Raw genomic sequence first — 15,302 nt, 5'->3', positions numbered from 1 at the left:
ACAAAATAACTTGATTTTAATTCTCTTCATTTCTGATTTTTGTTTTGCAAGTAGTAGAATGTTTCATTAGTTTTACTAATAAGAATATTTAGCAATATAAACTGTGATGAGATGTTATGGCTTAAAACATTGACTATAACAATCTTGTGAATTGCCTTCTCTTTTTGCCTACTTACAACATACCAAAGTTATTGTTGATTTTTCTCCTTTCATTGTTTACTGGGAGATTTGTAACCCAACCAAACTTCCTGACTTAGTTACTTGAGTATTGTTACTTAGCTGATTCTTATCAGAAACAGGAAATTGTCAAGTTATGTATTAAAGTACAGCAGATTCTAAAATTGCATTTGTAGATAGCATGGTAGATTTCTTTAGGTGGTCTCCTTCCCCCACACTAGTTTTTTTTTTTTTTCCTTCAGAAAAACATCTAATTTGCTAAAAAGACATTGCTCATGACCTGTATCAATGGTAACCTCCCTTGGAGTTTCCTAGTTAGATGATTTGCCTTCTTTTTGGAAACAGGGTCTCACTGTGTAGCCTTGGCTGTCCTGGAACTTTCTATGTAGACTAGGTTGGCCTTGAACTCAAGAGATCTTCCCACCTCTGTCTCCTGAGCTCTGGGGTTAAAAGCATTTGATAATACAGGTGGCTGATTTGACAAACTTAATGTGAATATATTAGCTGTTTTTAATTAATTTGTAGAGATAGGTAAAGTAGGTACAGATACTGGTCTGTTGTACTCACTTACTTAGATTGGTAGTTGTCCAAAAGATCTTTAAAGCCAAAACAATTTTTGTAATAGTAGGGTGGTAGTTTCTTTTTTATTATGGAAATTTAGTTGTCTCCATTAAATTTGATGGATGTCACATAAAATTGAATATTTGGAAGGTATACAAAATTTAGTGAGTATATATTGAATAACAATATAGGATTATGTATGGGGGAGGCTGATTCTATGTATGTATAAGTTATCCCAGTAGATGTTTTGTTCCATATTTAGTTGATTTACATACAGTAAAGCCCTTTTTGGTGTGAATGAGTTTTAAAATAATTACAAAGCTAGTCAAAGAGACAAGCATGATCATATTGGGAAGAATAGAAGTCCAATGAAACATAAAATCTCTCCTCAAATTGATTATAGTAGTCCTAGTGTTCAATGGGAAAAAGAAACACAGGCAAAGTCTGGGAGTTTCCATTGTGGCTATCTAGGCCCTCTGGGTCTGCCAGTGTGGTCCCATTGTTCATTATCTCAGCATCAGCCATGTAAAGCTATGTGGTTGCTAATTATTGTTTAAGGAAGTAGGTAGTTTGAGTCCTTTGCTTTAAGATGTTCATCTGGCCTGTTGTTGTGCTCCAAGGTGTGTGTGTGTGTGTGTGTGTGTGTGTGTGTGTGTGTGTGTGTGTGTGTGTAGCGTGCATGTGTGTGTGCTCGCACATAATTCCCCAGGAGCTGTCAACCTTGTTTGTGTGTTTGAGATAGCATCTCTTAGCCTGGAACTCACAGATTGCACTAGGTTGGCTGGCCATTGAGCCCCAGGGATCTGCCTGTCTCTGCCTTCTCAGAGCTGGGATTACAAGTGCACACCATTTCCATTACCAGCCTTTCTTTTTACATGAGTTCTGTGGATTGAACTCAGGTCCTCATGCTTACCTGAGGCAAGCACTTTATGTTTTGAACTATCTTCCCCGCTCCTTCCATTCTGTTTCTATGAGAATAGGACCAAGGCTAGGCCCCATCAACCCCCTGACCCCACCTCAGTCTTGAGGTGTTCCGAGCACTGTGTTATCTAGTTAGCTTTTTATTGCTGTATTGGTGCATAGATTCAATTTAGGACACTTGGAAGTGTGTAAGTAGAAAGGAGCAAGCTGATGTCCTGGAAAGGAATTCCATTAGCAGAACACAGGAAGGCACCAATGTTGGAAGGTGGCCAATAGCTCCACCTAGTGGAAGTATATGTAAATGATTAAGAACCCTTTTCACATGAATTTCTTTAGGTTTTGTTTTCTCTTGAGAGTGCTAATACAAATGACTTCTTTTTGATCTTGACTTTACTTCCCTCTTGTTAAGTCAACATTGATAAATCATCCTATGCCTTGATCCTTTTCAGTGAGATAGGCATGCCCCTGTGGACAATCTGGTTCGTGTTGAATGTGGGTTGTGTGATACAGACTGTAGTCTGTATAAAAAAAAAGTCATTTTTAGCTAAATTTGATAAATAGAAGAGGTTTAGAAAACTTAGGCTAAGTTTAACCAGAAGCCACTGCAAAAGTAACTAGCGTCTTAGAACAGAGGGTTTAATCAAATGTCTACACTATAACTCCAGCACTCAGGAGGCAGAGACAGGCACATCTCTGGGAACTCAAGGCCAGCCTGAGTTCACTCTACCAAGTGAGCTCCAGGACAGCAGAAGCTATATAATAGAGAGACCCTGTCTCACGACAAAACAACAACAAAAAGTTGTACTTATGTATAATTTTTAAAGGCTGTAGTTACAAGTTAATATCAAGTGATCTGTAAAAATAAGCTTAGTTCTGTCAGAAAGTTAAATTTAAGAGAATGTGTTTAGAGTCCTTTTTTTTATGTAAACCAATAAATTACCATAGAGGGGGAAAGGACACTATTTTACATTTAAAATTGCAAGAAACAAATAGAAAGGTATGTTAGGGTATGTTAGGGACGGTGTCAAAAGTTTTGAGTTAATTCTTAGAATTTAATTTTCTGAGATTTTAATCATATAGAATTTGTAGAATTGCAGTTCAGGAATTAAGCTATATTTCTTTGTTCTCTTTATAGTGACACCTTTAAAGTTTCTTAGACATATACCACAGAAAGTCTTTGAACACATGACTGTAAAAATTCTTATTTACCAGTTAAGAACATACATATATAAATGATCATAACTTTAAAAACATTTTACATATTTTTAAGAATTTCATATGTAAATACTATAGTACAGTGAGTTTTTTTTGTTTGTTTGTTTTTCCTGAAAAAATGTTTTCTGGTGTGTATGGGTGTTTTGCTTGCATGTATGTATGTCTTTGCACCATGTACTTGCTTGGTGCCTGTGGAGGCCAGAAGATTTATGATTCTCCTGGAACTAGAGTTACAGAAGGTTGTGAGCCTCTGTGTGGGTGCTGGGATTTGAACCCAGATCCTCTGCAAGAATAAGTGCTTTTAACTGCCGAGCCATCCCTCCAGCCCTCATTTTGAAATGAGGATGAATAAAGCAAGATTAATTGTGTTATGTGCCAAGTTAAGACAACAGTAATGATTGGCCATATCATATTGGGGTCACCAAGCTTTGTAAAATAATGACTTTATAGTTTAAATACAAAAGCTATTAATTCTACCCTAGTTTAAAAAATTATGAACAAATGTAACCCCTAATTATTATAAAACTTCATTGATTAGGATTTCTCTACATTATTGGCCTATGCTAGGTGGAAATGTAATTTAAGTAGTCTCTGTAGAGAGGTTTGCACTCAGGTGCACGTGTACCATGGCACCTATGTGCAGGTCAGAGGACAACTCTCTGGAGTTGGTTCTCTTCTGCCACTCATTTAAGTAGTTAGTAAATTAGTTAGTTTAGTGTGGTAGGAGCCTGGAACTTATATTATGGTGACCTTCCTCTCTCTGTCTCCCACATATTGTGATTATAGGCCAAATTTGTGATGAGGGATGTACTATAGGAAAGATGAATATGGAGAGAGTGCTAGGGAGTGACTGTTTCTGTAAAGAATAAAATTTTGTCCTCAGGGTATTCCCTGTAGACAGCAAGAGGCTTTTCTTAGTTATATTAAGAAGAAGAAGAATATAGGGAGTGAAGAAAAAAATGGTGTTACCAGGAGACATAAAATATGCTAGCCAAGGAAGAATTTGCAGGTTCAAGGCCAACCTGAGCAACTTTACTGAGACCCTTTCTCAAAAGCTCCTCCAGTGGTAACATCTGACAAAATTATAGTACAGTATCACAACCAGAATTTTAATGTTGACACAGTCAGTATTGTGTATTATTTGTAAAAAGATCTGTAATGTTGCTGTTCTGTAGCTGTTGTGGTTTCTAAGTCCCTCAGAAGTCCATGTGTTAAAGTCTTGCTTCCTGGCCCTTGGTGCTGTTGGGAAGAGGTGGGACCTAGAGAGAGGTCTTTGGGTCATTTTGAGGACGGAGGGAGGTTATGCCCTCTCAAAGGCTTAGCACCCTTCCTTTCTCTTTTGCTTCTTGGTTATGAAGTAAGTGGCTCTGTTCATCCATGTGCTCCTGTGCTCCACAGGCCCAAAGCGCCGGTGCTAGACAGTTATGGACTGATAACCTTCAAAACTGTGAGCCAGAGAATGTTTGAGCCCATCAGTTATCTCAGGGTTTTTGGTTTTTTAGTAGTAAGAGAAAGCTGACCAACAGAATCACCATACCCAAAGTTCTCTTGTTTCCATTCTCTCTTTATCTTTGGTAATCACTCTCTAGTCACTAGTTCTATAACTTATCATTCCAAGAATTTTATGTAAATGGAGTCATGGAGTAAGTAATCATTAGTGTTGGCTGTTTTAAGTCAGTGTAATTACATTAGAACTTATCCAGGTTTTATATATCAATCTTATCCCATTTTGGTATGAATTTTACCAGTTTTTAAAGTCAGTCATTTATTAAAGGATATCAGTATGGCTCTTTTTGAAAATTATATAAAAACTTGGTATGAACATATGAACACAAATTTTATAGAAACACCCAGGATGGCAATCTTAAAGAGTATGGTGGTTGCACGCTTAGTTTTACTAGAAACTGATGACTGTCTTCTGTCATATCTGTACCTTTTTACTTTTTTATCAGCTGTGTATTAATGATCCATATTTGTGTAAGCATTTGGCATTATTGGTCTTTAAAGTAGCCATTCTGATATAGCATTTTAATATGACTTTAATAGATAATGAATATCTTTTTGTGTGCTGATGCCATCTCTATATGTTCTTCAGTGGATGCTTTTTTTTCCCCCTGGAGCTGGGGACCGAACCCAGGGCCTTGTACTTGCTAGGCAAGCGCTCTACCACTGAGCTAAATTCCCAACCCCAGTGGATGCTTTGTTATGTGCCCCCTCCCCGCTTCATTTTTTTGACAGGATCTTGCTGTTTAGCTCTGGCTAGCCTGGAGCTTGCTATGTGGATCCTGGCTAATGTCAAACGTGGGACAGTCGTCCTACCTGTCTCCCAAGTGCTCAGGTTACAGGTGTGCACCACCACACCCAGCAATATCCTCATGTCTTTTGCTCTTTTCCTCATTTATTTTATGGATCTCACTTTTGATGTGAAGTCTGCCTACCACTTAATCTTTAGAATTTGCTCTGGTATTTTGCTATTTTGAGATTAGGTTTAGGTACTCCCTTCCACTTGCATTTTTGGGTTCCACTGATCTGTGTGTCCCATTTTGCTAGTACTGAATTGTCTTGAATACAGTGGCTACTTCAGACTTCTTGAACATTGGAACCAAGATTCTTCTTACTTATTCCTTTTAAAAATTCTTTCAGCTCTTCTAGATATTTTCAGCTTTCCATATAAATTGCAGAATAATATTCTTTCTCTTAGGGTTTCTATGTGTGATAAAACATCATGACCAAAAGCAATGGGGAAGTTATTTCATTTATACTTCCATATCACAGTCCCTCATGGGGGGAAGTCAAGGTAGGAACTCAAGGCAGGAACCTGGAGTTAGGAACTGAAGCAGAGGCCATGGAGAAAATACTACTTACTGACTTGCTTGCTCCTTCTTATTTGCTCAGCTTGTTTATTACAGTACCCAGGACTACCTGCCCAGGGGTGGTACTGCCCACAGTGAGCTGGGCCCTCTCACATCAATCATTTAAAAAAAAAAAAGCCCAAGAGGCTAGCTCACAGGCCATTCTGATGGGAGCATTTTCTCAGTTGGGGTCACTTCTTAATGACCCTATTGTGTCAAGTTGACTGCAGAACACTAGACATATATATACATATACGTGTATGTGTGTGTATGTGTGTGTGTGTGTGTGTGTGTGTGTGTGTGTGTGTGTGTGTGTGTGAATATTTTGTTACTTGCTTAAACCTGTTCACTGATTTGGGGAAGTCTGACATCTTTTCTGTTTAGTTTTCCAGTCCATGAACACATTTATTTAGGTCTTCATCAGCTTTTCAGCATATAAATTCTTTACATGGTTTGTTAGATTTCTCTCATGTTTTTCCTTTTCATGTCTGAGTTATCATAAATATTTTTGTTTATTTTTGCTGTACTGGGGATTGAACTTAGGGTATCGCATACAGTAGGCAAGTACTCCACCACTTCCAAGATTGGGTTTTGCTAAGTTGTCTAGGCTGGCCACAGACTTGGAATGTCTTGTCTCAGCCTCCTGAGTAGCTGAGGATTACAAGTGTGCACCGCCACACCCAACTTGTGTTTTTAATTTTGGTGCTCATATGTTCATTATTAGTGTGTAGAGCTTTGGTTGTTTTTTGCAGATTAATCATGTGTCCTAAAATCTAGCTGCATGCTGTGTTATGAACTTGTAGCACCATCTGCTCCAGAGGCTGAGGCCAGGGTGTGGTGGTGGGATGGTCTCTTGAGTTCTGAATGTGAACCCAGATTGCGCAATAGTGAGACCTATCTCAAAAAAATTAAACGTTCAACAAAGTTACTTTGTTTGAATTACCCAAGTGGGAAGTTCAAGTCTGTATAGGTACCAGTCATTACTAACCTAAGTTTGAATTTCTTTTTCTTTATTTATGTAGGGACGTAAGGCTTTAGAACCACATTATTTTCAATGGCTTCCTATTTCATAGCTTTTTATTTTTTGATATATGGTCTCATGGCAGCCAAAGGTGACAGTAGTTTTCTGTGATTCTCTTTTCAGCCTCCTGAGTGCCAGGACTATTGGCTTAAACCACCACATCATCTCTTAATACTGTTTTTTAAACAGTATTAAGAAATGATTTGTTTGTTTTATAAATTCTTTGGCATCTTCTCTGCAGTTGTGTGTCTCCAAAGTAAGATTAGTTTTATTTCTCCTTTCTGATCTTCATGCCCATTGTTCATATTCTCTCTCTCACTCTCTGATCTTCATGCCCATTGTTCATATTCCCCCCCACCTCTCAGTTGAATGGAGCGTCCATTAGAGTGGTGAGGTTAGCCTTTCACTATTGTTGATCTTCGTTTGAAAGTAGCTGCTCTTTTACCTTTAATTATGGCTTTAGTTGCTGGGTTTTGTGCGTGCTGTGTATCAAACTGAGGAGGTTCCCTTCTGTTCCTGTTTTTCTGTGAACTTTTATCGTGACTGGATATTGAATTTTGACTGTTGCCTTTTTGGTACAAGTTCATGATTTTTCTTAAGCATATTAATATGGTGGATTATATGGATGAATTTTAAGTGTCAAACAAACCTTGTATCATAGACAGATGTCACTTGGTCATAGAATATTAAGTCTCTTTAAATACTGCTAATTATTTTTGCTAATATTTTACTAGGGATTTTTATATCGTTATTCCCAAAGTATATTGGCTGGTAGTTTCTTTTAGGGGGTGGCATTTTTAAATTATGAATTTAATTTGTTTTGTTAGTTATAGGGTTTTTCAAATGCTCTTGTGGTGGGTATGTTGTGGTAGTTTGTGTTTGGGAAGAATTAGTCTGATTCCTCTAAGAAATCCCATTTGCATGGATAGAGTCATTTGTGGTATTACCTGTTATCCTTTTTCTCCTGTGATGAGATCTCCTCTCCATTTTCCTCTCCCCCTCCCTCAGTCTTTCCTTCCGTCCTCACCCGAAATATGCACCACTCTCTTGGTCTAGAGTTTGTCACTTCCATTTCTCTTTTCAGGAGGACAGGGCTTGTAATCTACGTTATAAGGATGCTTATTAACTCTTAGTTTTAGAAGCTGATAGAAAAGTCTAGATTTATGTAACCCCATTGGTTTTTACTCTGTATTCCCACTGGCTATAACCCATATGGCAAATGGCATGTATGATAGGAGAGGAACACAAGGTAAAGTAAAGGCAAAAGGAGATATGGACCAGGGCCACTTGTTTTAATAGACTCCATGGCAGCTCATTGAGAACCCATTAGAACTGCATTAATCTCTTCCAAGGGCTGCACAGCTGACACAGTTACCTTCCACTAGGCCCAGCTCTTAAGGTTCCATTACCTTTTAGTACTTTCATGTTATAAATTGAGCCTATCTGAACCCTTAAAAGACAAGGTACTTTGCAACATACTTTCTGCTACTGATTTCTAGTTTGATTCTGTTGTCTAGTCACTGTGTGCTTGAGTTTACTCAACTTTGTTGAATTTTGTTTTTGCCAAGGGTATGATTTATCTTTCTGTCTGTTCCCTGGCACATGTTAAATTATGTGTACTCTGATATTTGGGGGCAGAGGATTCTATTTGTTTCCTCTTGGTTGAACATGTTGTTTAGGTCTTTTTTTGCCTGCCTGGTAAGTTAAGGTTCTTCCTCCTTAATTGGGCTTCTTCTGGTGAGATTGCTGTGTCCAATAATAGCTGCTGGAGGCTTGGAGGTATAGGTTTCCTGCTTGGATTTTGCTGTGGGGGAGACCATGAATTACTTCTTGTGCTGTTTGTCTGGGGTAAAGTGGTTATTTTTGGTTGATTATTTGGAGAACACAAGCTGATGTTACTTGTTGGTAGCTGTTGATGTATCTGTTTCAGCAGTCTTCACTTTCAAATACAAATAAGACCCAGAGTTTACCACTGTTTCATTTTGGGCGAGGGGGGGGGGGATGGGGGGGTGGGGGGGTGGGTTTCTGAGATCTCTAGCTATTTTCACTTTTCAGGTTTTGTTTGTTTGTTTGTTTGTTTGTACTGAAGATTGAACCCAGGGCCTTGGCCATGCTAGACAGTTATTCTACCACTGAACTACATCCTTAGTGCTTCCCGTTTTCAGTTTTCTTACATCCTTAGTGCTTCCACTTTTCAGTTTTCTTGTCTGTTTTATTGTATTGTTGCTATTGGTGTCTCCAGGGCTCTGCTGCTGTTTCCAGGTTCTTGAGTCCCAGAAAAAGGAATTTGACTGGAGACATTTGGATGGTTGTAGAAACAGAGGCCGCTTATTAAGAAAGAGTGCTTCGCCGGGCGGTGGTGGCGCACGCCTTTAATCCCAGCACTCGGGAGGCAGAGCCAGGCGGATCTCTGTGAGTTCGAGGCCAGCCTGGTCTCCAAAGTGAGTTCCAGGAAAAGGCGCAAAGCTACACAGAGAAACCCTGTCTCGAAAAACCAAAAAAAAAAAAACAAAAAAAAAAAAAAAAAAAAAAGAAAGAGTGCTTCTTGACAAGGAAGTAAGCCAGAGGTCTGGGGAAGATGTTAGATTGTCAGTGGTCCTGGTGCCCGGCAGATTGAGCAGTTTGTACGCTTATGTTTGTACCTGTTCTGCACATGGCTTGTTAAAGGTCAGCTTTGGTGGAGAGAGGGATTTCCAGTCTCCCTCAAACTGGCTTCTTTAATATGCTACTTTTAATACTCCACTTTCTACCCTACGCTTCTGACACAGTGTTTAAGAATTTCATTTGTACATAACAAAAGGATAAAACCTCCTCAAAGTAAAAGTCCTGTCTAGTTAGAAATCTGAGACTATTTTTCCCAATGGGATAGTTTTCCTAGTATCAGTTATTTCATTAAATATCTTACACTCAAGTGATTTGCAGTGCTACTCCTCATACAAAATCTTTATATATATTTGAATGCATTTATACAATAAAAGTTACTTAGTGCCGGGTGGTGGTGACTCATGCCTTTAATCCCAGCACTCGGGAGGCAGAGCCAGGCGGATCTATGTGAGTTTGAGGCCAGCCTGGTCTACAGAGCAAGATCCAGGAAAGACACCAAAAACTACATGGAGAAACCTTGTCTCAAAACAATCCCCCCCAAGCTACTTAGCTAGCTTGCCCAGTTAAGCCCCTCCATTTCTGTTAAAGAAACATATAACTAGAAAACCTTGGTACAGTTCTGTTCCCATGAATTAAGTTGAATGTGCTTACTGAGAGAAAGTTTCTTCCAAGAATATGTATTGTTAAACTTTATTTATTATATAAACAAATAGTGCTAAAGAAAGTTATTTTTGTAAAAACTAAATTGATTGCTTTAGAAAGGTTTGTCAAGGAAAGTCACTAAAAATCACTTGCTTTTGAATTGGTCTGTGTAAAACCTCTAAACGTTTAGGGAAAGAAGGAATAGGAATATAAACAGAAATCAGTTCAGTATTTAGATGACAGGTAATTTCAAATACTCCACTTTTTAAAAGCCTAAACTAGAACTCACTTGTACGTTGGGAAACGAGACTCTAAAGATTAACTGTATGTATCTGTGTGTTTATTGTATTGATTTGTATGTTTCTGTTGCAGTATTGTCTTAAATTACTTCAGCATTATTAAGTACACTGTAATTATGTGGTAGGTTAACTTTGTCTATAGTGTTGCTGTGGATATCGCTCTGTATAAATAAAATGCTGATTGGCCAGTAGCCAGGCAGGAAGTATAGGTGGGACAAGCAGAGAAGAGAATTCTGGGAACAGGAAGGCTGAGTCAGGAAATGCTACCAGCCACGAGCCATGTGGCAAGGTATAGATTTATAGAAATGGGTTAATTTAAGATGTAAGAACTAGATAGCTAGAAGCCTGAGCCATTAGGCCAAACAGTTTAAATAATATAAGAGTCTGTGTGTTTATTTTATAAGTGGGCTGCAGGACTGCCGGGGCTTGGCGGGAGCTGGAGAGAAAGCCTCCAGCTACAATAGTGTGGCCTTCTAACTGAAAATAACAGTAAGCAGATGACCCAAATTGTCTGAGACAATGAACAATTTTCCCATTACTAACTCAAGGACCTGGAGGTTCCGAGGGCGGCTTGTGCCATATTTTATCAATTCTGGCTCTGTTTCCTAAGCAACTGTCTTTCTGCTTTGTGTCTGTTTCATCTTCCAGCTGATAAAATGGCTACAGTTTTCACATCTCATATCAGGTTTGCCTATGAAAAAAATCTTAAAACAATTTCTTACTGTTTTTCAAGATCAGTACCTTTTTTGTGAAGGCTCTTTTCCTTGCATTTAGTTGGCCTTAAAAGTTCAGTATGTGATTTTGATATCCTGGTGGGTCTTTGATTAACCCAGTTTCTTGAAGCTAAAGTCAGTCTCCCAAGTTGCATGGCTAGATCTGAGTACTCTCCAAAAAGAAGACATTAAATTCTGGGGTATATAGTTTGTCAGTATGCAAATAATTATCTTTCCAAAATTTTCATTACTAATTTTACATTCTTTTCTAGAAAAATTTTCACAACAGTTGTCAAGTATCAAAATAAATTCCATTAAGCTTACATAGATTAGTTGTGGAGTGGCAGGGGCATAAGGGAGGACTCGTAGTTCCTTAGGTATCCTTGAAAAATATCTCTGCTTCTACTTCCAGTGTGTGTGTGTGTGTGTGTGTGTGTGTGTGTGTGTGTGTGTGTGTGTCTGTCTGTCTGTCTGTCTGTGTCTGTGTGTCTGCATGTCTGTCTGTCTGTCTGTCTGTGTCTGTGTGTCTGCATGCCAGAGGTTGACAACCAGGTATCTTTCTTAATAGCTCTCTACTTATTTTTGAAAAAGTTTCTCACTGAACCTAGAGATATCTGATTTAGCCAGACAGGCTGGCATCAGATTCAGGGCTACCTCCTGGGACTTGTCTCTACCTCCCCAACTCTAGGGTTACAGTTGTGTGCTGCTCCATCTGGCTTTTTAATAGATTCTGGGGGATCAAGTTCAAATCCTCCTGTTTTTGTAACAGGTGCTTTACCAACTGAGCCATCTCCTCAGCCTCTATTGTAACTTAATTTTGTATCATATGACAATAATTATTTAGACTTGGTTAAAACTTTGTGTTGAAGGGATGGGGAAATGGCTCAGAGGTTAAGAGCACTGGCTGCTCTTCCAGAGGTCCTGAGTTCAATTCTCAGCAACCACATAGTAGCTCACAACCATCTGTAATGAGATATGGTGCCCTCTTCTGGTCTGCAGGCATGTGTGTATACAGAATACTGTTTACATAATAAATAAATAAATCTTTTATAAAAAAAATCCATGAACTTTAAAAAAAAGAAAAAGAAAAAGAAATAGAAGCCATGTAGAAAGCAATACAATAGGAAAGTTCAACTCTGTGTTGAAGTAATTTCAGACAAGTTGCAATAATTCAAATAATTTTTTTTCCTAGTTTCTCTGCTCATCTTTGTTTTTCTCATGTCAGTTATTGAGCCCTTGTGGCCTTGTGCATACTGGGCAAGCATGCTACCACTGATCTACTACATTCCTAGCTCTGGTGTCGGTGTTCTTTACATACCATGTTGTCTTTTTTAAGCATTATTTTTGTTGACGTAACTGATTCCTTTAGCATAAAACAATCAATGTGCAGCAGATTTTGAGGCTTTTGCAAATCCTTCATATGTATCTACCTTGTTGACACACTTAATGCCAGAAGATGTCGAATTCTGGATTAAAGTTAATTTTTCTGAAGACATTAAAATACTTACTTCATTGTTGAGGAAACAGATTTGCTAGTCAATACCCAAAACAAAAGGCTAGATTTATCTGCTTGCTTCATGAGGCATGTCTGCTTTTATGAAATAGTCTCTCTGAAGAAAGCAGAGAGAGAAGTCAGTTCTAAATAAGTTTCAGGAGTGAGTTGGCTTATAATTTTTTTCTTTTAAAATTGTATATATATAAACAAATAAAATTTCTTTTTTTACTTTAGTAGAATTTGCCTGTCAAATATTCTTGCCTTGGTATTGACAATATGGGAAGATTCTTTAGTACTAATTCAATTATGTTTTGTTATTTTTCATACAATTTCATCATTGTATTTCATTACTTTCAGATTTATTTATAGAGTTGTTTGTGTTACCATTCCCTTTGACTGTGTGCAGGATACAGTTGTGCTTCCTGGTATTGGCATGTACTTTTTCTTTGTTTTAATAATTAATATAACCAGAATTGCCACTTTAATTAGAAGTGAGGGGGGCGGCTAGAGATTAACCCCATAGTGCTAAACACTCTTCTACCATTGGTTTATGACTTGTTAGCCCTGATTTTAACTAAGGATCTCCTTCATAATTTTTTTGCCAGTTACATGAATGTTTTAAATAGTTTTAAAGCCAGTTTACAAAGTAATGGGCTTCATATTCCATTTTATTTTTTTAAAGATTTATTTTTAATATTTTTAAATTAACAAGTTTTTAAGTTAATTTAGCGTGTGTGTGTGTGTGTGTGTGTGTGTGTGTGTGTGTGTGTGAGAGAGAGAGAGAGAGAGAGAGAGAGAGAGAGAGAGAGAGAGAGAGAGAGATGGAGTTACAAGGGGTTGTTAGCTGCCTGAGGATGGGTACTTGGAACCAAATTTGGGTCCTGTGGAAAAGCAGGAAGTGCTTTTAACCAATGAGCCATTGCTCCAACCCTTATTATTCCTTTTTTTTTACATGTGTATCAGTATACTTGGTTTTCAATCACATAAAAGGTGTAGAACTTTTTTGAGATATGTAGCATAGGCTAGCCTCAAAATTGTTATGCTCTTACCTCAGCCTCTAAATGCTGAAATTACAGGCTAAGCTTTCTTTAGCCTAGTATTGATAATTTTTATATGTTCCATTTATATTCTTCTGTTTAGAAGGAACACTTTATATATTCCTGTTATATCACATTTATTAATTGTCAGTTATTCTCTGACCTTGATAATGTCTAATTGTTTTATTATTGAGATAAATATGTTAAAGATTATCCTTTATAATAATGGATTTGTTATTTTATTCTTTGATTATACCTATATATTTTAATTTTGTGCTTTGTAACTATATGGGGAGGAAAAAGTGTTCAGAAAACATCTATGTTATTTGGTACATACAAGCTTGATTCTATCTACATTAAGGAGGACTTTGAATCACTTGTATAGTGATTTTCATTGCTAATGATGGTTTTAAATGTAAAGTTAGTTTATATAACATTAATTAGAAATTGTGCTTTTTAAAAGTTAGTATTTCCCTGTTAGGTGTTTTTCATTGATCACTTTTAACTCTTTGATGTTCTTAGATCTTGTTTTTCTTTTTATAGTATTGGGACTTGAACTCAGAGCTGTGCGTGTGCTAGGCATATATTCTACTGCTGAACTACATACAACCTCAGCCCCTGTCTCCTCTGTTTTGTGTGTTGGTTTTGAGATCGGGTCTTACTCTGTAGCTCAGTCTAGCTTCAAACTCAGTATGTAGCCAAGGTTGGTCTCAGACTTGAGTGTTCGGATTACAGGCATGATTCATAATATCTGGCCTCTTAAGTGTTTAAGCATGTCTTTTTGGAAAAGCATGTAGACAATTACTACTTCAGCAACATGTAAAAACATTTTCTATGTGTTACAGTACCGAAGCTGCTGAAAGATGGCTGAAGAAGTGGTGGTGGTAGCCAAGTTTGATTATGTGGCACAGCAAGAACAAGAGCTGGATATCAAGAAGAATGAAAGACTATGGCTTCTGGATGATTCCAAATCCTGGTGGCGAGTTCGCAATTCCATGAATAAAACGGGTTTTGTCCCTTCTAACTATGTGGAAAGAAAAAATAGTGCTCGGAAAGCATCTATTGTTAAAAACCTGAAGGATACCTTAGGTAAGTTGTTTTGTATTGAGGGAAAAACACCAGCTTTCATTTTAAATGAGTTCTGGAGCTTAGTTCTTTGAACACAGTCCTTACAGCAGTGTGCAGAGTTGGCTGGAAAAGGCCAGAACTGTCATGTTAGGTAGGCTCATGTTAGCAGTTTCTGTAAATCTGAGTCCACAGTAAAGTGGGACTAATGAGCAGAACTAACTTTGATCTTCTTGTAGCAGCTCTTGGAGTAGTAAATACCAAATACCTAATGGAGTTTTGATTTACAGAAAATTTGCCTCAATTGAAATGGAAAAAGTGTGTGAGATGCAGAATTGTTTCCTTGGGCATCCTGGCAATTTTTTTTACATGGCACATTAGTGAACTTTAAAAAGCAAATCATATTATTTTCTTCTCTCTCAAAAGAGTTTACAGCAGTGGTCGTTGCTGTGTACCTGCATCTCTAGGACCGGTCACTGTCCTTTGTGTTGTCATCACCTCTCCTCTCTGACTGTGTGTCTTTGCTTTTCAGGTTTTGCTGGTCTCTCTTAGGGCCAGAGATAGGGGAACCTACTCACCCTGGCCTTGGTTAAACTGAAGGAAGGAAGTATGTAGGGTGAAGGCTGACCTCCTCCCCTTTCTTAATTTAACTTTCCTTAATGGACAGGAAGGAATTGGGAGGGACAGAAATTTAATTTTG

At 37.9% G+C, this 15,302-nt stretch overlaps 1 protein-coding gene across 5 annotated transcripts in view; it reads left to right on the top strand.

Annotated features, from left to right (window-relative positions):
- Nck1 (NCK adaptor protein 1) overlaps window positions 1–15,302 on the top strand; it is a 65,670-nt gene that overhangs the window by 31,763 nt on the left and 18,605 nt on the right. For all 5 annotated transcript variants that reach the window (XM_052718183.1, XM_052718152.1, XM_052718159.1 and 2 more), the window contains one exon: window positions 14,383–14,626. In XM_052718183.1, the coding sequence (XP_052574143.1) occupies window positions 14,401–14,626 (226 nt within the window). In that variant the 5' untranslated portion in view covers window positions 14,383–14,400. The remainder of the gene's footprint in view (window positions 1–14,382; window positions 14,627–15,302) is intronic.

The sequence above is a fragment of the Peromyscus californicus genome, unplaced genomic scaffold (assembly GCF_007827085.1).
Source record: "Peromyscus californicus insignis strain IS unplaced genomic scaffold, ASM782708v3 Scaffold_11__1_contigs__length_118956290, whole genome shotgun sequence".
Classification (NCBI taxonomy): domain Eukaryota; kingdom Metazoa; phylum Chordata; class Mammalia; order Rodentia; family Cricetidae; genus Peromyscus; species Peromyscus californicus.
This window is presented reverse-complemented; position numbering and strand designations above follow the sequence as displayed.